General features: G+C 56.2%; 1 protein-coding gene across 2 annotated transcripts in view; it reads left to right on the top strand.

The window, feature by feature from the left end:
• The window catches only part of Lmx1b (LIM homeobox transcription factor 1 beta), a 74,617-nt gene extending 51,841 nt beyond the window's left edge, over positions 1–22,776 (top strand). The window contains exons 3-8 of one of the 2 annotated variants that reach the window (XM_074053179.1): positions 14,496–14,728; positions 16,339–16,520; positions 16,695–16,772; positions 16,971–17,037; positions 18,189–18,332; positions 18,642–22,776. In XM_074053179.1, the coding sequence (XP_073909280.1) occupies positions 14,496–14,728; positions 16,339–16,520; positions 16,695–16,772; positions 16,971–17,037; positions 18,189–18,332; positions 18,642–18,799 (862 nt within the window). In that variant the 3' untranslated portion in view covers positions 18,800–22,776. Of the gene's footprint in view, positions 1–14,495; positions 14,729–16,338; positions 16,521–16,694; positions 16,773–16,970; positions 17,038–18,188; positions 18,354–18,641 lie in introns of both variants that reach the window. The other variant, XM_074053178.1, reaches the window with a different exon arrangement.
• Positions 22,777–22,985: the final 209 nt, after the last annotated feature.

Here is a 22,985-nt window from a genome sequence, read left to right as displayed (position 1 = left end):
CCCAGGGGGAGCTTCAGACCCGATCTTCCCACCTCCACCTCCTAAGCAGCTGGGAGTGCAGGTGTGCTCTAGCACACCCTCCCCCCTTAGCTCTTATTTGGGGCTCTGGCAATGTAACCGTGGGGTGTTGCACAAGGCAGTAGGGCCTGTCTGAGTCTTTTCTCATCTGTGAAATGGGGAGAATCATTTCCCTGCCTTCGAGGTTGGGGGAAATGAAACACACAGGGCCAGAGCCAAAGTGTGGAGGGAGCACCTCCTGAGGAAAAGGTCATTTGGGGGTCCTGGGGAGGGAGTGGGGAGCTACCAGCAGTGGAAGGGTGGCTGGACTTTATGGGCACCTGTCATACTCGGCCCCAGGAATAGCTGAGGGCAAGGGAAGAGGGGCAGACCTGGGAAGGAAGGAGCCTGGCGATGGGCCGATGTGGGGATGGTGAGAAGGAAGAAGGGAGCACAGGGCCACATAGGCAAGGCTGAAGGGGGCAGTTGGCCCATTGTGTTGGGACTGGGGAGCTGTGAGGAAAAGAGAGCCCTGTGAGCCACCCCCCATGGGCGTTGCATCTGCTCCCGGAGGTGGTCTGAGATGGGTTCCCAGGCATCCAGCTCACCAGGTCCCCAGGGGTCAAGTGTCAGCTTCTGTTCTGGGCAGAGAGGGGGCAATGGGGACCTCACTGGGAGTAAGTACTGTCCTCCTCCTATTCCTGACCTTTCTACCCAGAGGCTTATGGTGACTGTGGCCCACCTAGACCAACGGCCATTCTAGCCACCAATTCCTGGAGACCCCCAGCCCAGGAAAAGGATGATAAGCATTTAGGAAACTTCCCCCACAGGGAAGTGGGAGGGCGGGGTGGAGAGTGCAAACCCAAGGCTACACTGCATGGATATGCTGGCTTGTGTGTGTGTGTGTGTGTGTGTGTGTGTGTGTGTGTGTGTAGCGGGGGTGGGGAGCAGAGTAAACAGCTGCTGCCCTGTCCTCTCTGCGGCTGTGGCCAGGTACACAGGCCTGTTTGGACAGCTGCCTTGTCTGTCTGTCTGTTTGGGAGATGCTGGCTGATAGATGGGGATGGTTAACCCCTGGCTGCCTGCGGGGCCCCATGCTCCCACCCAATCAAGCCAGCCAGAGGGTGGTCCTGGCTACCGCCTCTTCAGCTCCTCTCCAGGGGCACCTCTAGCTACCAGAGATAGTGGCTCAAGGAGGTCACTGACGGCCTGCCCTCCGACCTCCATCAGGGGACCGAGGACAGAGAAGAAGGAGTCTCTCTTGTTCTTCCCCCATGGTGACCAGGACAGATTATGTCCCTGTGTCTCACCAGAGCCCCCCCTCCCATGCCCTGGCCCACACTCTGGAGAAGCTCCTCCAGCTTTATGAGAGAGCCAACCTCAGCTGCCAGCCTTCTCAACCTGGCCAGGGCTGGAGCGGAAGACATGCAGGAGGACTTCAGGGCCACCAGCAGCAGGCCCTTGTGAAGTGTGGACAGACAGAGATAGGGGGATTGGGGCTGACTGTAGGGGAGCCAGGCTCACATCCGGGTCTTCTTGGGCATCTGCAGAGCCTGACTTGGGAGGGGAGACCTGGATCCCAGTGATGAATTGCATCCTGTGCCAGCTGTCAATGAGGCGAGACCAGGTGACAGCCCACCTGGCCCCTCCACAGGACTCCCCATCCACCACCCTGCACCTCCATCTCAGTGAGTGGAGGTCGGAGTGGGGCATCCAGGCTCCTCCAGCCAGCCCAAATCCCTGTCCATTTCAGAACCCTTACTCACTCCTGTCTCCCACTCCTCAGGACTCCCTGTGCCTCTCACCTGGAGGGCACCAACGGTGATCCTCTTAGCCCGCTCCCCACGCCAGCCAGTTCGCAGCAAAGTGATCTTTTTAAGCATGTTAATCTCTCAAGCCACTCCCCACTTAGAACCTTTCAATGGCTTCCTGTGGTTCTTGAGATTAAGACAAAAATCCTTTAAATAGCCCACCAGGCCATCCACAGGGCACAGGTTAAATAAATTAGGGTTTGTGCCTACAATGGAGGAAGGGCAGCTGTAAATCAGTCCTGGGGAAGATGGCACAGGAGCAGAACAGCAGTGGAGTACCGCAGTGTTTGTATAGAAAGAAAAAAAAAAAGGTGGACAGAACCCCCAACCAGTCCCCATTACAAAAACAAAAGGCAGGGAGAGGGCATGGGGCTCGCTGTGTGTATCACCTACCTCTGGAAGGAGGTCCCAAGGGGAGAAGTTTGCTGCCTGGCGGGGCGGGGGTGGGGGAGACCTGTAGGCTAAAGGAGGCTTTCGAACATTTCAGTAGTAAATCACAGAATGCATTACGCACTCAAACATAAATCTAATTGTTTTTTTAAATAAAAAATGTTTAAGGTGGGGGGTCTGCAAGACCCTCCACCCGCCCCACACCTTTTCTCTCTGGTTAATGCTCAAGGCGTCTCAGGACTTTTGCACACACTGTTTGCTGCTTGACCTCTCCAGTACTGCCCGTCCTTCTTTCTGCCAAACCTCCGTCTGCAAGAAGGGCTCTTCCCAGACTAGGACCCCTGCACGCGTGCGCGCGCACACACACACACACAGCACGGACTGGATCCGGAACAATAATGCCTGTATTCACTGTGTGTCCCTTCTTGGTGTGCAAGCCATGTGGGCATAGCCCACTTGTGCCTCCCTCACAGCTGACCTCACCCAGGACCATGTCTGGCACACAGTAAGCACCACATCAGTTTTAGGGGAATGGGCGAAGTAGGAGGGAGAGGATGCCTGGGAATTCCATGTCATGGGGGTTGGGAGGTGCCCACCTGGGCTTTGAAGGGCAGGAAGAATTCTGCCAGATATGCAAGTGGAAAGGTGTTCCAAGCAGAAGGATTCCACCCAGCAAGGCAGCTGGATTTCCATAGCAACCTGTTCGTCACACTTGCTTCTCCCACGCCCAGGCTGAGAATGTCTTGAGTAAGTTACCTGCTCTCTCAGAGCCTCAGTTTACCCCCCCAGCAAAATGGGGGCATTGTCAGAAGCCTCCCCAAGTTGCTAGGGGAGGAGCCCCTGGATCCTAAGGGGAAGGGAGTACACAGTCGGTGCTGGATAAATGCTGGGGGGACTGCTGCGGGCACTGGGAAAGGGTTAAAGCCAGGCACTTTTTAATTGTCAAATGACTGCGGGCGATTAGTGCTGGCAGCTTCCTCAATAATCGCTCTTCTCTGTACCTGCTGGGAGCTTAATTAAAAAACAAAGAGGCTCAATTTAAAGGCCATTACTATGCTAATGCAGCGGGGCGGGCGGTGATTAAGCAGCTCTGGTGGGCAGCGGGTGGCTGGGGCGGGGCGTGGGGCGATCAGTTACTCACTAAACAGGCTGGCCACAGTGGAGGGGGTCCCTGAGAGTGGCCATGCATGTCCTGCCTTGCAGGGGCTCCAGCCTACTGACCACGCCCACCCCCAGCCTGTGGGAGCGAGTGCCGGGGCTTGAGAGAAATGGACATCACCCACTCCTCCAAGTGCGGCCTGCAGAATTCCTTCTGCCCCGCCCCCGGGCTCAATATGGAGCCTCACCCTTCTCATGCACCCACTTCTCAGGCTCGTCTGTCAGGTCCCTGGGGGTGGCTCAGCTGGGGGACAGGTTCTGCCCACCCACGGTGGCTGTGAACAAGCCAAAAGCCAGCCCAGCACAGTCAGGCCACTGACTGGAAGCAGGTCTGAGGCTCCCACATCTCTGAGCATTTGCTCCTCTGTCCCCTTTGGGACAGTCTGCTGGTTGCCTGCCAGGCTGACCTGGGCCAGGGCCCTGGCTCTGCGTGCCTAAGGAAGGAACTCCTATTTCCTGGAGTGGTCCAGCGGCATCTTGAAGTCCTGGTTCATGAGCTCCCGGGCTGGGCTGGTTCCTGTGAGTGTACGTCAGAAGGATTCAAAGGAGCAGAAGCATGGGCGTGTGGGCATCAGACACACAGCAGGTGACTGGTGACACCCCTAGAAGAATAATCCACTGGGCCCAAGGCCTTAAGGGCGACCTGGACAAACTCAGGTTCATTCCCAGGGTGAGAAACAGCCCAGGAACCTGGCACCTTAACCAAGAGGGGGAAGTGTCACTGTCTTTGAGTCTCTGAAAGACAAGAGGGTACACACTTAGGTCCTGGGGACATTTGTACTCCACAGATTACACCCTCAATTTCATCTTGACCCCATGGTTTTGACCCTGAGCTGATTTTCATCAGCTGCCTAGTAGAATTTGTGATGATAAACTTTGGTAATTTTGTTGGTGACATTGAAAAACATCTTACCTGAGCGTGGGGAAGACTCAACTTCCCCAAAAGTCAGTAAAAATACAACTGACCCAAAGCCCTTCATGTAAAAATCACTGGCTACAAATTAACCCAAGAGTCCAGCAGCAAGATCCAATACGGACACAAACTTGATGGAAGAACAAACCCTTGTTGAAAAAATTTTCATGAAAAGAATCATTTATCTCAATAGAAATAATTTTAGTAAGATAAGAAATGGAAATGTGAAGCCTTTGTAAATTATTTAACTGTACTAGAAAGCAAATTGATCAAAAAATTAAATTGCTTTAATGGAGTTTGTTTCAGAAAACACTTGCTCAAAGCGAGTTTATCAGTGTTGTTATAATCCTAATTAAAATGCTACTGTTCACATACAAGGAGGCCATAATCCTAGGGGTCAGAGTTGTGGCGCCAAAATACCAGTTTAGTCAGCCTTCTGCCCTGCACCGGTGCCCTGGGCCCCACCTGGTGAGCCCTCTCTCATGGTGTGCCCTATTCCCCATCCTACTAGGAGTGTCCTGAAGCTAGGACCCTGGATCTTGACCTACTAATGCCCCCATCACCTGGCATAGTGCCTGGTTATGGTAGGTGTTTGGTAAACTCAATAGAATCAACAATTCTTAATGTTACAATAAAAGGTTTAAAAGGCAGGTAGTATCTGCTCTTTCAAGAAGAAGAGTCATGGCACATGGTTTGGCACAGGGGGTACCTAAGGATTTGTTGGATGGATGGATGCAAGGGCACATGGATATCTGATTGAGATGATTGGTGAATGGATGGGTGGGTGGGTGAGTGCGTGACTGGCTGGCTGGATGAGTGGATGGGTGGGTGGATGGATGGATGGATGAAGGGATGGATGAATGGAAGGATGAAGGGATGGATGAATGGATGGATGGACGGATGGATGAATAGCTGCCTAGGTGACTGTGCGAATATGAAAAGACGGATGGTTAGATGAGGACACAGAAGATCCAATCTGTCCTTGAATGCTGAGCCTCCAGCCTGACTCTTCTTTGTTGCCAGTATGCTCCAACCTGACCTCCTGTCTCTCTAACCTTGCAAATGGACTCCACGTTCTTCATGCCTTTGCTTTTTTTCAACTTCTCCCTCTTAGAATGACCCCTCTGCTTGTCTGACCCTGCAGAGCCTGACTCTGGAATCAGACACACCCCCAGTCATAGCCCAGTCTCACCACTACCCCCAACAGGTTTGCCCTGACACCCAGATCTGCCTCGGTAGGCCCTGGATCCCCAGCCCTTCCTGGGCACATGGCTCAGACCTGACTCATTTCGCCCGTGAGTACCCCAGAGAGAAGCCCTAGAGCCTCTACGTGTCATGGTATGGGGTTTCATACCTTCCACATGTGTTACCAGCCCCCACCCCAACCCTGTATCCTCAGCACACCTAGCCCAGGGCATGGACCCAGCCCAGCTGAGCTGACAGAACCAGTGCAGTGGTCCTAGAGTAAGCATAGTGTTCCTGGGAGGTGGGCAGGGTGGAGGAGGCTGAAGCAGGAAAAGATGTCAAGAACAGGCAGCCAGGAAGCCAAGCAGCAGGCAGAGGGCGCAACCACTGCGTTCCTTTCTAAGCACCTTCTCCTCTAGGGAAAGGAATGGTAGTATCCACCTCGCAGGGGCCCACAGGCCTGGCATGGAGGAAACCTTCAGCCACTCTTAGTGATCACAACAATTAACAATGACCACTGGGTGTGACACCCAGAAGCTGGTGGTTTCAGTGAGAATGGGGAAGAAATCTGGATCAGAGCAGAGGGGTTTGATAAAAGGTGCTCCCCTGTGGGACCAGTATAGGGCCTGGCTCATAGAAAGGGCTCAAGAAATGTTAGATGGCTAAGTGCATAAGTGAATCATCAAATGAACTGAACTGGCCAGGGAAATAAGGAATCAGACCCCAGGTTAGCAAAGGAACCAGTGAGAGCTTGAGGCCTGTGCCCATACCTCCTGAGCTGCCTTGCTGGCCCAGGCTTTCCCACAGCTCCTCTGGCCTGGACTAATGTCCTGAGCCTGGCTGGAGGGCTGATGGGAGGATGGCCAGAGAGATGGGAAGCCCTACGTCCTCACTGCCCTGGACCTTGTCTCTCCCTGATGGCAGGAGGGCTCGCCCTCCTGGGTCTGGCCCCAGCATCTCCAAATGAAAAAGACAGTTCTGCCCTACCCCAATCCCCAGGGATCAGAGCCTAAAGATGGGAGGCCAGTGGTCAGGTCCAAGCCACATGGACACAGCAACTCACTCTGTAGAAGGGTGTGTGAACGTGTGTGTATATATATGTGAATGAGGATGTGTGCATCTCTGTGTGTGTCTCTGGCCTGGAGCTGGCACCGTGTCCCTGGCCTGAGCCCCTCCCAAGCTTCAGATTCGTGGGCACAACTGCTAGGATGCATTTGCATGGCAGACAAGGGAGCAGCACAGGCTATGGCCAGAGCTGTGGCCTCTTGGACTCTCCCCTCCCCCCACGGTGCCCCACTCCATTTCTCCTAATAGGAACTCCATCCTTCTGTTTGCTCAGGCCCCCAAACCTTGGACTCAAGGTTTGGGGACCCTCTTCTCTGGCATCCTCTCAGGTCCCTGCCCTCCTTCAAGATGTGTCCCCAGTTGAACCACTTCTCAGCACCTCCCCAAGCCTCTCCCTGGTCCTCCCGCACTTGGGTCACACAGCTGCCTCGGGAGCTGGCTAAGATGCCAGCCCACTTATATTCCAGCTCTGTTCAGAACCCTCCCACGGTCCCTGTGTTACATGAGCTGCCTCATCCCCAGCTCTGTGCCTGTACCCCCTGCCCCACCCCCCACACACACCTGCTCTAGCCATATGGGCCTCTCATTGTTTCCCCAGCATCCCAGATACACTGTCCTCAGGGCCTTTGCACTTGCCCTGCCCTCTGCTCAGAACCCCTTTCCCTTAAATGTGGAAGATATCTTCACTGGAGTCTCTGCTCAGATGGCTTGCCTCAAGACAGCCTCTAACTCTTTCTAAAATTACAACCTTACACTCTCCCTTGCCTCATTTGTTGTAGTGCCACCATTTGTTATATTGTGTGCTTTGGGTCTATTTGTTAAAATAGATAGGTGTTATTGTCCCCTTACCTATGAGAATGGAAGCTGGAGGGGTGGGGGGGGAGCATGGACTGCCTCTATCTGTGGATTCTACCCAATGTGTGCTTGCCTGCCCAGGCCCCCTCTGGATGGTATCTTCACAGGGTTGAGCCCCATCTCTCTCTGCGGCTGGCCTGTGACCTTCAGTCCAAGCCAGGGGCTCCCTACTGCGCCCCTGGCATGGATCAAAGGGCCAAGGGATGGGATTAGCCTAGCTATGCCTGCAGGCCTCCGGCAGGAAGCGCCGGGCAGCCCTCACGCAGGCCTGGCCCGGCTGCAGGCGGCGGAGCCCTGCGAGCCCAAGCAAGACCCTCTGCCCCTGCGAGCAGAGCGAGCCAGCGAGCGGTGGCCGCGCGCATTCCAGCCGCCTGATTGACGCGCACCAGGGTCCCCGCCTGCGGCTCCTGCCGCTGCCACCGCCTGCCTGCCGCATCAAAGCAGATGTTTGCAGCTGGTTTGAGTTGGATCCCCGTCAACAGGCCCCTTTTTGTCTCCAAATAAAAACCAGCTACGCCCGGAATGATAAGGACGCTGCAGGCACGTGGGGGAGATGTCAGCACGTCCAGTCAGCAGGGCGGAGGCCGGCAGCTCCCTCTGTGGAGTGACAGACCGACTCCAGCTGCAACCCTAGCCTCCTGGCTTGTCCAGGGCCCTCTCCCCTTGGCTCCTGGGACCTACACGTCATCTCCCCCTCCCCCCATCAACACAGGCATCACAGCACCACCACGGTGACAACCATCACACCCAAGCGAGCTCTTGCTGTCCTGATGTCCTGAGCACCACAGACTGGTCCTGGCATCCTGCTAACCTCCAGGTGTGGCACACAGAGGGGAACTTCATTATGATGACGCTGCAAGGTGGGCTTCCTGAGCCTCTGCTGCCAAACAGGAGCACAGTTTCCAATGGAGGAGGCTTGTCCCATGGTCAGGCAGCTAGGCAAGCTAACATTCATACCAACTTCTTAAATATGTGTCATGTCCAGCCAGAGGTGGTGGGCATGCCAGCCTGGGCTACAACAGCAAGACTGTCTCAAAAAGAAAAAAAAAGTCTGTCACGTTGCCTTTTCCAAGAAGCCCCAAGCTCTGCTCCAGATTGGCCTTTGTGCCTTGCTCTGTTGCGCAAGCCCCCCACACGCACTGTACCAGTTCCCAAGGGTTGGAATGCTGCCAGACTGTGCCCAGGCATCTCGGGAGCCCTGCGCTGAGCTGCCTCAGGGGCATTTGCTGAGTGAATTGGAGAAAATGCAACAGAGGGGCCGCTGTGACAATGGCCAAGTTGTGGTCCCCACAGAGAGGAGAGTGCTCCAGCAGCCATATGGGGCTCCGGCCTGGAGAATCTCCTGAGCCCCTGTGGTCCTGAGTGAGAGTGACAGAAGTCTGTGTGTACAAAGAGACAGACAAACAGAATATAGACAAATATTCCCACTGTACAGAAGACAAAACTGAGGCTCAAAGGAGAGCTATGACTCACCCAAGACCATGCAGCTGGTGCTTGTGGTATATGGGCTGGGGGCTGACAGGGAGCTTTTGAGGGAGCAGGGGAAGGAAGGAACACAAAACAGTGTCTAAGTGGCCACCCTGAGTCAGATGCCTAGGTCCTGTTTGATCACTTACAGTCAGGAAAGTCAGCCTGAACGTGGCACCCCCAGGTCTTTCTCCATGTGCCAGAAGCAAGGGTGCAGCCGGGGGCAGGGTGGGGTGGTTTGCTGTTGACTCTCAGCCTAACAGGAGGCAACCATGTAATGTTGGTGATGAAAGGTAAGGAGAGTGGACCCCCCAGTTGTATGGATGTGGAGTGGGTAGGGGCTGCGGAGGTCAAGTTCACTGATCTTACTATTTTCTGGTGTTCTTAGACCCCTAGAAGCAGAGTACCTGATATTTTCTTGTCTTTCTCATGGCCCATTCCATTCCTCACAAGGTCGTTTGTTCATTCAACAAATGCTCACTAACTGCCTCGTCAGTGTCAAAGGCTAGGGGGTAAGTGAGGTCCAGGTCAGTAGGGTTTTGGACATGCAAAGAGCCGGAGGGAGGTTGGGATGCTAAGTACCAGGGAAGGCTTCACAAAGGAGGTCACACCTGAAGTGGGTCTTGAAGGATGAACAGGAGTTCAACATGAAGCAAAGGAGAGAGAGACAGAGAAGCAGACCTTGCAGGCAAATGGAGTCTTAGATGTGAAGGAAGAAGGGACTGGCTGGTGACAGGACTGCTGTGGTCTTGAGTGCCATAGTTGGGTCTTGGAGCTAATCCTGAAGTTATTGCATGCTCTTGGATGTTCTGAAGCAAAGAGGGTCTGAAAGCTGACCTGACTTGATATGTTAGCTTTCCATCTCTGTGACAAAATACCTGAGATATTAATTTATAGGAAGAAAAGGTTTGTTTTGGCTCACAGTTGCAGAGATACCAGTCCATGCTCACTTGGCCCCATCTCTCTGGGCTGTGCAATATAGTACATCAAGGTGGGAGTGTGTAGTAGAGGAGGCCTGTGCACCTCATGGTGGCCAGGAAACAAAAAAAGAGGCAGAGCTATGCCCCAGTGACCTAAGTCCCTTCTCCTACGCCCCACCTCTAAGGTTCCACAGGCTGGCCACCAAAATCCATCAGCACATGAGACGTTGGGGGCCTCTTCCAAGCCATAGCATGACTAAGCTTTGGGAGTTTCTCCCCCAAACCTGTTTTCCATATGAACTGAAAAAGAATGCAGGGGTTACAAGGACAGAGGAGGCTGGGACTCACCAGTGAGGACAAACACAGAGTGAGAGATATTCTGAGAACCCAACAAATGGCTACCCAAACTGTAAAGTGCATTAATGGAGCATGCAAATGGCAATGTGTGAAGGAGGGAGCAGGGGAGTTTCTACTCAGCAGGGATGGTGAGCAGTGCCAGGAAGCTTGGAGGATGAGCCCAGCAGTCAGGATCCCCATTGATTGATCCCATCCCTGTGCCTGGCCCAATCTGACAGCCTCCATCATTATCCCGGTTGGATGAATGGGACTTGTGCCAGATCCCAGTGCTCGAAAGTGACTCCAAGCTTGATGTGTGTGTCTGGACACTCAGGGCTGGAGTGAAGACTGCTCAGAGAACCTGGCATGCCCTCGCCATCGTTAGGAGGCCAGTGTCACGGGAGCAATGGAATCAGCCACACTCTGTGCATCTCTGCAATTGTCAATGGTACACAAGAAATTAATCCGATTTGCAATCCATGTTCAAATGCTCCTGAAAAGATTAGTTTTCAGAGTTTTGTTAATCAATCTTTAATAAATTGAGCATTAAACAGTAAACCATACAAACTGTGAGGTGCTGAGGTGTCCTCTCAGCCTGGGACTCAGTGTGTGTGTAGGGGAGGGGTTGTCCCGCAAATGGAATTTCTCACTTTGTAATCACAGATGACCCCACCAGGAGAAAAAGATGTGTTTATGTGTTTGTATATGTTTATATGTAGTGATGTTCCATTTAAAAAAAAAAAAACAGACACTCAGCCCCTTCTTCTGGGATCAGGCTCATGTACACTAAGAAGCACTGGGGTATACGGTAGCCCTCTGGGGAACTCACAGTCTGGGGGGCAGACACAGGTGAGGTTCCTGGAGTCAGGGCACACTGACGTCCACAGGGCAGGGAAGGCGTGTCTGGGGATGCTGTGTGTGAGGGAGCCACCCTCCCTCTGCCCTTGATGTACTTATCTGTAAGATGGGGATGGGACCGCGCTGTCCTTCGGGGGCTTGGCAAGATGTAATGAGGCAATGCAGAGGGACAGCACTGAGCAGCCCTAGTGATGTCATCACAGAGCCGGTCCCTGGGCCCCAGCCCCAGCAGGCCAGACAAGGTAGCAGGACCAGCCCAGAGCCCAGGAGTCTGAGGGAGGTGTAGTGAGGCCTGTTAACACAGTCAGTCCGGGAGGCCGCTCGCAGAGACCCCAGCAAATGTGGTCCACGAACACATTGTAGACACACGGGGACAGAAGTAGGGTCGGTTTTTATGGAAGCCCTTTCTGTGCCAGCACAGTGCCAAGGGTCTTTCATGCTTCCAGCCTTCCCCACAGTTCTGTAGTTAGCTACAAGTTCCTGTTTTATAGGTCAAGAACGTGATGTTCAGAGAGGTTCAATGCCTTGCCCAAAGTCACACAGCAAGGAAGTTACAGAGCTAGGAGGCTGGGGATGCAGCTCAGTGGTAGAACACTGGGGACTGGATTCAGTCCCCAGCACCACAAAAGGAAAAGAAAGAAAGTTTCAGAACCAGGTTGCAGCCCCAGGCTGTGCCCTCTGTGCTCACTGCTTTAGGTGAACAACTGCTATCTCTACACTGAGAAGCAGGCACCAGTGCTGAGCCCATTATACATGTGAGTAAACTGAGGCTCAGAGAGAGGAATTACTTGCTTGGTCACCAGCCAGCAAGTGGAGGCCCTGGGCATGATTTTAGTATCCCCTACCTGTGCCTGGCCTGCTTCCCCAGTCCCCCCACGGCAGCAGGGACAGAGGGAGGAAGGGAGCTCACAGAGAGGAGGGGACCCCTCCCGCACACCCGTGAGTAGCTCTCACTCCGGCACTTCACAGTAGACAAAGGCAGCCGGGTAATTGGGAGCGAGTTTTTCATGCGTCCCCCCCGATGTTTTATTGGGTGGAGGGATGCTTGGAGACCAAACGGATGGCACATTCTGTTTATAAAGTGTGCGCCGTTTGTTTTATTTCCCGGGTTTTTGCAATCTAGATAACAGATGACGCCCCGAGTGGCTGCGCTGCCTGGTAATGGCGGCACGGGGCCTTTGGAGGAGTATTAATAATAGATTGTGTTGATGAGCTTGGAAAAGTAGCAATCGACCCCCTGCTGCCAAGGCATTACCGCGCTGTTCCAGTGCAGCCAGCACTGTGCCGTACAGTCACAGAATGCAGGTCACCCGCCCACTCTGCCGCCTGCCCCAGCCTAGGAAGGTCTAGATGGGAGATGTAGGATGGGAGACCCCAGGATGTGCTAACCCAGGCCTGGGACCTGGGCCCTGCTCTGCTGGGAGGGGCGCAGCTAGTGCCCACCTGCTCAGGCGGCTGCAGACCCCAGTAGGCACCTTAGCCAGGCACAGAAGGGCAGTGGGGGCAGGGCAGGAGCATCCCCTCCATGACAGCACCTACTTCTGCAAACCCTCAGTGGAGTGCATGGCCAGCCCAAATCCTGAGGGCCTCTGCCTACTGCTGCTGTGGACAGCGGGGCAAGTTGTGTCCTGAAGAAGAACATCTAGCCTAAGGCCAGCTCTGAGCTGAAACTCGGCCTAGGCCCCCTTGCAAAGCCATGCTCACGTGCGCTGGAGGGGGTCCCTCTGGCCTTGGACACAGAGCCTGGCCCTCCAGGCCTTTGCTTACCTGCTCCACAAACACACACAGTCTTCCTTGAGGGCAAGTCCTCACTTGAGGGATCCTGGTTCAATTAGTCACTCACGGGAACTCCACTGTGATACTCACCAAGTTACGTGTTAAGTATCATCAGATCCCAACAACAGCCATTGGGGGAGGTCCTACTGGACCCCCCATTTTACAGGAGAGTGACCTGAGGTCCAGGGAAGCTCAGAGGAGCATAGAGGAGGCCACCCCGCTCCCCTGACCAGGGCATCAGAGAAGGCTTCCCAGAGGAGGTGACATTGGAATTGGGCATTGCAGGATGAGTAGGAGCCTGCCGAGCAGAATATTGGTGGGTTGGCAGGGTTTCTGGGGATACCCCCAAGCTGAGTGCCCTGGCCAATGCCAGGGGAGCAGGCAAAGCCGGAGGTGACCCTGTCCATAGCCTCCCAACAGCTCACCGTGGGTGGCACTGATGACAGCCCTGGGAAGGCAGGCAGGCCGAGAGCCTCGTGTTTATGGCCGTTCCTGTTCCAGAACCGATTAGCAGAGAATTGCAGCTGTAATCTGTGTCCGTGATGGCGGGCCATAAAGAGGGATGGGATGTGCACAGCGCTCCCAAGGTGGCGCCCGCAGACGTGGCCCAGGGACGCTGGGAATGAAAAATGGTTTTAATTCCCTCCCAGCAGCAATAATTTGATTCTTCATAAATTTCTCCATCAAAGTGTTGTCGAGGCTGAGTTCCCACAGAGCGGGCACGTGACGGGCAGGGGGGCGTCGGGAGGAGGAGTGGTCAGCGTGCTGGGAGGGGCTGCCAGCGGCTCAGGGCCCCGCCCGCCCGGGGGTCTCAGAGATGGGGATGGAGCCCTTGACCCGAGGGGCCCGGGCGGGAGGCCTCCACGGGGCTTGCGATCGAAAGGCTGAGTGAGCAACCGTCCTCCGCACCCCGTTTGCTCCTCGCTAAGATGGGATGGAGGTTCTCGTGTCACCGTGTGGGTGCAAGGACCAAACCGCGGTCGCTGAGCCGGGCCTGCCCAGTAGGTGTTTGTCCACAGACCGCGGAGGAAGGACAAAGCGATGTCGGCCACGCCACAGGGTGGAGACAGGGCGTGGCAAAAGGCTGCCCACCGTGACGGTGCTCTGGAGACACCGCGGCTGTGCTGTGGGGCCACGGCTGGGGAGGCAGAGGGCGGCGAGGGAACCCTGAATGCCAGGCCCAGGGACTTGGAGGTTCTCCTGAGGGCATGAGGAGGCCATGGCAGACTCTGCAGGGAAGCAGCATGGTCAGATATGTGTTTAGAAAGATTCTTCTGGGTCCTGTGTTGGCGAGAAGTGAGGGAGGGGACCAGGAGCCCCAGGTGGGGCCTAGGGCAGCTGCTTCGGCAGGGAAAGAGGGACCCAGGCTGGAGGGCTGGACAGCATCTGGACTGCTTGGATGTGGGGTGATGGAGGAGCAGGGAGGAGGCAAAGCAGGTCCAGGCATGGATGGGACTCTGTTTCTGTCTTCCAACCAGCCTGACCCTGGGGAGGTTGAGGCTGGTTCTCTACCCTGCCCTCTAGTGGCCACCATGCCTGTGAAGTGGAGGGCTCTTAGCTGACCCCAAGAGAGACACCTCTGGGCAGGAGCCCTCCCCCCCCCCACCCTGGGGCTGCTGGGGACCTGCAAGAAGAAGAGGAGGGTTCCAGTGCCCAGGGAGGGCCTGTCCTGCTTGTGCCTGAGGTCCCAGGGGAAGGGGCTCTCGGCTCAGTGGTCTTTGGGAAGGACCCCCGAGCACAGTCAGCACATCTTTGTGCCCACAGGCTCTTCGCGGCCAAATGCAGTGGTTGCATGGAGAAGATCGCCCCCACCGAGTTCGTGATGCGGGCGCTGGAGTGCGTCTACCACCTGGGCTGCTTCTGCTGCTGCGTGTGCGAGCGGCAGCTGCGCAAGGGTGACGAGTTCGTGCTCAAGGAGGGCCAGCTCCTGTGCAAGGGCGACTACGAGAAGGAGAAGGACCTGCTCAGCTCCGTGAGCCCTGATGAGTCCGACTCCGGTAAGCCCTGGCCCTGCCTGAGCTGGGTGGCTGCAGGACAGAGCTGTCCATTGAGGCAGGCGCAGACATGCCACACCCACATGCATGCACACACGCGTGTATACAGTCATACACACCTGTGCACACCACCCCAGCACTCAACATGCACCTCTGGCCACCAGCCCTAAGGCACACACACCTGTACACATATACCTACATGTGGTCACAGGTGTACACAGGCACACCCAGGAGCATAGACACATGGTCATGCATGTGTGCGGATGTGTACTCACATACCTAAGCATGCAAAACCCCACGCAGGCACACACATGTGCATACACACTCACACACAACCAGCACACTCAGGCTGCACGTGCATGGTTGTGTATGTGCTCACGTACCGTGGTGTGTGCACACACATACATGCACACACGTACAGGCTTGTTCTCTGGGACAGGCTGGAGGTGGCTGGCACCTCTGTCATTCCTGAGGGTGGTGGGAAAGGAAGGAGTTGAGCAGGGAGCATGGAGAGATGCCTTATCTACCCTTTGGGGTGTCCTAGACCCCATAGTCTCAGGACCTGCTACAGAGGAGGGTACATCACTGTCGGGGCCACAGTGAGGCAGTGTGTTCTCATGCATCCATCCCGCTCAGCCTTACTCATGTGTGAGTGCATATCTTTAGTCCTGTGGCTTCCTGTACTCCTGAAGAAGGGCAGAGGCTGGCTAGGTGCCCCCAGCCCATCTGCAGGCCTAGGAGAGGGGAGACTGACCCCTCCATGAAGAAGACACTCCTGGAGACAGGAGACCAGTTCAGACAGAAGGCCATGGGGGAGCATTGCCCATCTGTGAGGCCCAAAACCCTGGGGCATGGACATGCTGTGGGTGCATGGTGGGTGAACACACCTGCTTGTTCATGCCACGTGTGTGTTATGTGTGTGCCTATGATTGTGAATTCTTGCCAGTGGCTAAGTGTGCCGTGTGTGTGTGTTCTGTGTGTGTGTGGGGGGGGGGAACCTGTCTTTACCTGCCAGTGTTTAGCCCCTGGCTAAACGGAAAGCCACTGGCGTTCTCCTCCTGTCACCCTGGTCCCTGGCTGGTACTGGTCTGGGGCAGTGGACACGCTCCTTGAAGTCTGACGTGTAGGCTGGAGTTTCAGAGTGCAGAGGCCAGACAGGACGAGTCAGGGAAGCCTGGGCCGCAGATGCCACACCTCTCTACAGGAGGCTTTGGCCCTAAAGGCCAACAAATGCACCCTCGTGTACAAGCATCAGTGTGCCATACACACTTCCTAGTGTGTCCACACCTGAGGCACGTGCACACGGGGCGATGTGCCTGCATACCGCTCCCATGCCAGCTCCTTCAGTGCCTTGCTGAACGTGCATGCACCTGTGTGTTACTTCATGTCCATGTGGGCCTGTGTGCTCATCAGAGCAGGACTGGCCTGGGGTCCAGGATAGGGAGGTGAGGAGTGGGGGGGACTTGGAGGAGATGGGGGGAGGGGAGATGCAGGACCAGGTGCAACAGGGCCTGGGGGCCAGGGGAAGGAGTAGACTTTATTCTGAAGGTACAAAGCTAGGACCTGGGACTGCCTTTGGCCCTCCCTGACAGGCTGGATTGTGTCCTCCACAGTGAAGAGTGAGGACGAGGATGGTGACATGAAACCAGCTAAGGGACAGGGCAGCCAGAGCAAAGGCAGCGGGGATGATGGGAAGGACCCTCGGAGGCCCAAGCGACCCCGGACCATCCTCACCACACAGCAGCGAAGAGCCTTCAAGGCCTCCTTTGAGGTCTCCTCCAAGCCCTGCCGGAAGGTGAGGGCATCTAGGTGGGACAGGGCTGGGCTGACACCCCCCCCCCAACCCACTGTCCAGGTGCCACCCGCTCTGCTGTGGCTGGGGGGTAGGACTGCCCCTCCACCTCCCCACTCACTGCCACCTCCCAGCTGTCATCCCTGTAAGCCTGACCTGTCTCCTGTCTCGCGCCAGGTCCGGGAAACACTAGCAGCAGAGACAGGCCTCAGCGTGCGTGTGGTCCAAGTCTGGTTTCAGAACCAAAGAGCAAAGGTGAGAAGCCACTACCCAGCCCCGATGCTCCTGGGCAGGCCTGGGAGGATGGGAGATGGACAGAAGATGGGGCCTGATGGAGAACTGGGACTGAATGGAGGTAGGGAGGGGACCTGATGCTGGGGACCAGGCTGAATGGAGGTGGGGCAGTGGGGAGGGAGTCTGGTGTAGCCTGACCTGTCTCCTTGCGCCTGGCAGATGAAGAAGCTGGCTCGGAGGCACCAGCAGCAGCAAGAACAACAGAACTCCCAGCGGCTGGGCCAAGGTGAGCTGGGCTGCGTGGTTGGGGCTCAGCTTCATGCAGGGACAGTGACACAGGGGCCAGTGACTCTGGAGCCCTCCCAAGGTCAGAGACCAGGAAACTTTCTGCCTGGCAGCGGCTGAGAACAGCAATGGATGGAGAGTGATGGGGCTGGGGACACAGGCAGCAAGGAGGGCAGAATGACAGACCAGAAGGGTGGTGGCATTTCTGCAGCGAAAGCAGCCACCATCTCCCGCTCACCTGGCTCTTTCTCAGTGTGCAGCCCGCTCTGTCTCCCAGTTCCCATAGATCCCTGCTAGGAAGGGGACTTTCACAGCCGAGGAAACTGAGGCCCACTGAAATTCAGGGTCTTGCCCAGGATCACAAAGCTAGTGAGGGGCAAAGGTGGACCTTGGCTCTGAGGATGAGGCACCAAGCCAGTGCTAGTCACAGGGCAATACTACCCTGCCGCCCAGCCTAGAGTTCATGGGAAATGGCCAGGAAGAGTTGGTCAGGGTGTAAGGAGTCCAGGGTAGGCTCCTGCTGGGTGGTGAGGGGCCAGCTCAAGGGGCAGTGGACTTTTCAAGAAAGTTATTACCATATCAGGATCTTGACCCAGGCCCCACAGGGACACTGAGCTATGACTGGAAGAGACAGGTAGCTCTAGAAACTGCCTGCTCCCAGTGAGCAGAGGGCCCTGAGCAGGACTTTGGACCAGGCCAACCTCCCAAGCTGGACTTGGGGCTCCTAGAGATAGGACCCCAGAACCTAGTTCTTCTCTCCTCTTCCTCTGTCCCCTCGTGGGGCTACCTCTAGTCTCCAAGCAGCCCTGCACGGTGCCTCTCCAGTGCTCCCAGCCCCCTACAAGAACAGCCCATGCCCCAGCTCATCACAGCCCCCACTGTCCCCTCTCACTGTCACACACATGCATCCTTGCAACCCTGCCTTTCTCACCCTGGCTGCATCAGCTTTGTCACCAATGGGGGGTGTGGTTTCATGTCTCTTGTTCCTCATGCTTCCTCTGAGTAGTTGCCTTTCCTACAGTGACCTTGACAGAGACCCCCCCAGGACCTTTCCCCTCAATTCCTCAGAAGAGATCCCCCTGAGCAACATCTACAGGGGCTGCCAGGTTGGGGCGGGCAGGGCTAGTTGATGAAGACATGTATTGTCCCCAGAGGTCCTGTCAAGCCGCATGGAGGGCATGATGGCTTCCTACACACCACTGGCCCCACCTCAGCAGCAGATCGTGGCCATGGAGCAGAGCCCCTATGGCAGCAGCGACCCCTTCCAACAGGGCCTCACACCACCCCAAATGCCAGGTGACCACATGAACCCCTATGGTAAGCCGCCCCACCCCCCTGCCCATCCCAGCACTGCCCCTGCCCCTGCCTCACCAGGTAGGCCTGGGGCCATGACAGCCACCTGTTGCCCCAGTTCCCCAGCAGAGCAGGCCAACACAGCCCCCTGCCTCCTCCTGACAAGAGCAGCCAGCCTCTCTCATCAGGCACTGGCCACCCTCTCCCTGGCCTCTGCTTCTCCCTGGCCTCTGGGCACAGAGCCTGCAGGGCTGACAGGGCCCCCAGAAACCCAGCTGGCACCCTGGTCCTGATGTCCTTTCTGCCCCCCAGGGAATGACTCCATCTTCCATGACATCGACAGTGATACCTCCCTCACCAGCCTCAGTGACTGCTTCCTCGGTTCCTCCGACGTGGGCTCCCTGCAGGCCCGTGTGGGGAACCCCATCGACCGGCTCTACTCCATGCAGAGTTCCTACTTCGCCTCCTGAGAGCCAGCTGGGCTGAACGGACGCTTGGGCACAGGCCTGGGTTGGGACTGCGGCCTTAGCAGCCACCCGACCACCCCCACCTGCTGCCCACACAGACTCTGCAGACAGCCATATGGTGCCCTCCCCTCGGCCAGCCGGACCTGGCTCAAGTGCCCATTGGGCACAGCCAGACAGGCAGATGGGCACAGCCTGGGCAGGGGCTGTGTCTTGCCCACAGAAACCTTGTCACCTCCAGGGACCCAGAGCTCTCGGACAGCCACTTGCCTCCCAACCCCTCGCCTCCATCAACTCCTTCTCCCTCCCCATCTCTTTTTTGGGAAGCTTAAATTCTCTCTATTTTTTTAAACGTCCTCTCTGTGTCCAGCCAAGCTCCATGGCCCCCATGCCAGGCCTAGGATGATGACATTGTGACACGGTGTCTGGTACCTGAGAAGTCTGAGTGCCCACCTACCCCTCCAGCAAACTCAGGAGTGGCTTCTGAGGACCAGGCTCAGCTCTCCTAACCTGAGCCTGGACCAGAAGTGGGAGGAGCTAGGCAGCTGTGACACGCCCACCCCTGCCCCCCACCATGCTCTGCCTAAAAGGGGAGTGTTGGCAAGAGGTGGAGTGACAGCAGAGCCCAGGCAGACTCCAAGGGATAAAGATGCACATGCAAAGGTACACACAGCTACAGGCACCTACGCACAAACACACGTGCTCACGCATGCATACACACACACTCGTGCACACACACACGCACACACACAGATGCTGAAAGGTAGAGGGTGCTCTGTGGTCTCCCCAGCCTTGTCAGGAAGCAGAAAGACCAACAGTGGCAGAGGTACCACCACTTAGAGCAATTGGAGAGGGAAGGAGGGGAGAGTCAGTGAGTTTGAAGCATGTCAACCCAGGTGTATCCTGGCCTCTGCCCAGCTGGGTGCTGGCTGGACAGGAAGGGCAGCCCCAGACCCACCCAACTCTTGGGGGCAGATATGGAGCCCCAGAACCAGATAGAATCAGGCCAAACACAGACGCTCCAGGTGCACTGGCTTGGCACGCCATCTGATGCTTGGCTCTTCTGATCCCCTCTGCCTCTCCTCATGGGCCTCCAGGGACAGGAGCTCACTGCTGCAATGAGTTCCTCTCAGCCACCCTTTCCTACTGGCTTACCTCTGCCTTTTCAGCCCTTAGTCCTCACTTCTCAAAGCCAGGCTGCAGCTCTCCAGCTCTTCCTCCTAAAACTGCACCCAGGCTGGGTGTGGGGCCACTATAAGCTGACTTTCCCAGTGATATTAGCCAGCCCACAGTGAGCAGGCCCTTCACCTCCCCTGCTTTAGGCACCCTGACTTTGTTAATGTGGCCAGAGATCTGTTGAAGGGTTTAGGCGACATGATCTTGGAAACTCACCCTGCCCTTCTGTAATAAACCCCTTGGGCCTCACACACTTAGCCACACCTCTGTGTGTAGGTGAGATGGGAAGGGATTTATTGTTTAGACCCTGTGAAGGACTCTGGGCTCCTTGTTTTTGGCCACATTTCCTTTACCTGGTTCAGTCAGCCTGTGGAGTTTCCCTGCACCCCAACTCTAACTGCTCTTTTACCCCTGTCACCCTGAAGCACTTCTGATAGAGTCAGCCCTGTGTGTCTTTCCTAGGCAAGGGGCTGTGGGAGCCTCTCTCTTTTGACACTGGCCCCTTACCTGTCCTCCTCGGATGGTAAGAACCCATGGCCCCCTGTCAGGTGCCCTGCTGGAAGCTGGACACGCTGTGTCACCCCAGCCCCCAGTCTCCTCAACTCTCCCCTGTCAGAAGAGGAAGTGAGGTGGGCTGATGGGCTCAGGCCCCTGGTGATCACTGTGTCCTTGTCCACGTGCTCACAACCCTGCCTTTAATGCTGAGCCCTAAGCTACCACCCCGAGGCTGCCTGGCCTAAACTTTGAGCAGATGAGGACAACTGTCTCTCCATCCTGGGCCCCGCTGCCTGGTGTGATCTGGAATCCACCTGCTGTGGAGTTCTGCCTCTCTGTCCCTGGGAGGGCTCAGTCCCTGCAGAGCATCCTGTGTCTCTCTCACACCTGCCCAACATGTCACCACACACAGTCGTCACAGGGGAAGATATGGCTTAGCAACTCCCTTGGGCCCCAGCAGGCAACCTGGCCCTGTGCTCTTGTACAAAGAGAACTTTCCCAGGACCTTAGTTGGTATCCTCAGTCCTTTGGGCCAGCCCTGTCCTCAGGCACCATGTCAGTTTCCTAGGATCCTCCTTTCTTCTTAGTCACATGCACAGCTGAGTTGTGCCAGGAGTAGACACCCAGTCCCCAGGAGACCTGGCTGCCTCCCTCTGTCCTTTAAGTTGGAAGAAACTGGGTCACCTGGTTCATCCCTGGTGTTATAGCTGAGCTAGGAGAGGGAAAGGCACCTGCCCGGGTGCCCACAGCAAGCTAGTGACAGAGCAGGAGCAGAGAAGTGAACACCACACCTACCCACATCCTCAGCTTGTGAACAGATCAGGATGGTTGACTTGTTCTCAATAAGCCAGTCAACCCCAAAGGTCACCTCACTCTGGGGCCTCCAAGCCCCAAGTCCAGTCCTGGCCTCTGCTGTCTCCACTCTGGTGTCCCCAGCTAGGAGCTCGTGGTAAGAGAAGAGACCAAGAGCTCCTCATGCCAGATGCCCATCAGCGGAGCTCGAATGACTCCTTCGCTGCTGCTCGCTCCCGGGCACTGAAGCCCATGCCCAGCCCCGGACCTGGTGGGAACAGGCTGAATAAGACAGGGCTATTCCCCCAGGGCTTCTCTTGGAAGGAGAGACCAATGCACCCCAGCCCTGCCCAGATGGTAGAGACGTTGCTCAGGCCTGTGGAGCTGTAGTGGGCTGGGGAAGGGGTTCCCCGCTTCATGAAGGACATACAGGTGCCTGGGAAGGGATGTGCAGTTGCCCCACCTGCCCCTGCCCTGATGGGCCCAGCCCTATGGGGGCGAGACAAGGGGGAGGAACTCTGTGGCCTCTGGTAGAAAGTGAAAGGTGGGCCTGGGTTGGGAATTCCTTGGAGAAAAGCCAAGTTCCACCCCCTGCTGGGAAGTCATGGATGAGAAAGAGGAAGGAGCCTGCCCCTGGAGAAGGGAAAGAAGCTGAGTTTGACCCCAGCAAGCCTCCCAGATACACTGCTGTCCTGGGAGATTCGTGCTGAGGCCACACAGTCAGGGACCCTGCAGTTACAAGGGGCAGACCAGTGTTGCCAGCAAAGGGCTGGTGCAGTGGGCAGGCATCTCCCAGGCTTCCTGGAGGAGGTGGATGTAAAGAAACTGGGCACTCCACCCAGATGAGCAGGCCCAACAGGGTGGGGACCCCAGCCTGGGGCTTGGGGCAGCCTCTTCTCCTTTAGGGGGCCCCACGACCCCTAGCAATGAGGCTGCCCACCCACTGGTTGCCCCTTGATGCACACAGGAAGCCCAGGAGGAGGATTGGCCAATGCCTGCCTGGCTCTAGCCCTGAGCTCTGGGGACCCCAGGGTGAGGGGGAGCCTGCAGCCAGGGCTGGTGCTGCCCTGTGGGGAAGAGGCTCCACGCTCACGCACGCACGCGCACACACTCACACCTGATGCACGTGGAGGCTCACAGAACAGTCGCAGGCACACATGGCCTGGGAGCAGGAAGGACCCCCCAGTGCGTGGCCTTTGGTAGGCATCATTGCCAGTGGGCCTCTGTCCCCACTGAGGGGGTCCCAAGGGAGAGCAGTGCAGCCGGGCTGGGACCAGGCCATGGCAGGCCTTCCTGTTTTCCTTGTACAGACTCTACCCACCCGCCATCCCCACACACATTTTATTTAATAACTTGTCATTGTTAAATTATTTATTAGCGTTTACCACATCACCACCCCGCCTTCCACTCTCACCTTCCGCCTCTTCCCACAAAAGCAGAAAATGGAAACAAGAAAAGATGAGACGTCGGTATATTTGTAAATAAACAACCTATACACGCCTGTGTGGCTCTCCTTGTGGAGGCTGGGGGGGTGGTTACTGAGACTAAGCTGTGACATTAGTAGATTTCTTGGTAACCATCAGCGGCAGCAGGTCAAGGTGGAGAAAAGCCTTGGGGTCCCTGGTCTTGTCGAACCCCATCCCATAATCCTTTTCTTCCATCCTGTCCTGTTCCAACCCAGAGCCATCTCCATACTTTGGGCCAGTGCATCTATCCCATCTCCATTTCA

The sequence above is a fragment of the Castor canadensis genome, chromosome 13 (assembly GCF_047511655.1).
Source record: "Castor canadensis chromosome 13, mCasCan1.hap1v2, whole genome shotgun sequence".
NCBI classification, from domain to species: Eukaryota; Metazoa; Chordata; class Mammalia; order Rodentia; family Castoridae; genus Castor; species Castor canadensis.
The sequence above is the reverse complement of the archived record's forward strand: the minus strand, read 5'-3'. Positions and strand labels throughout refer to the sequence as shown.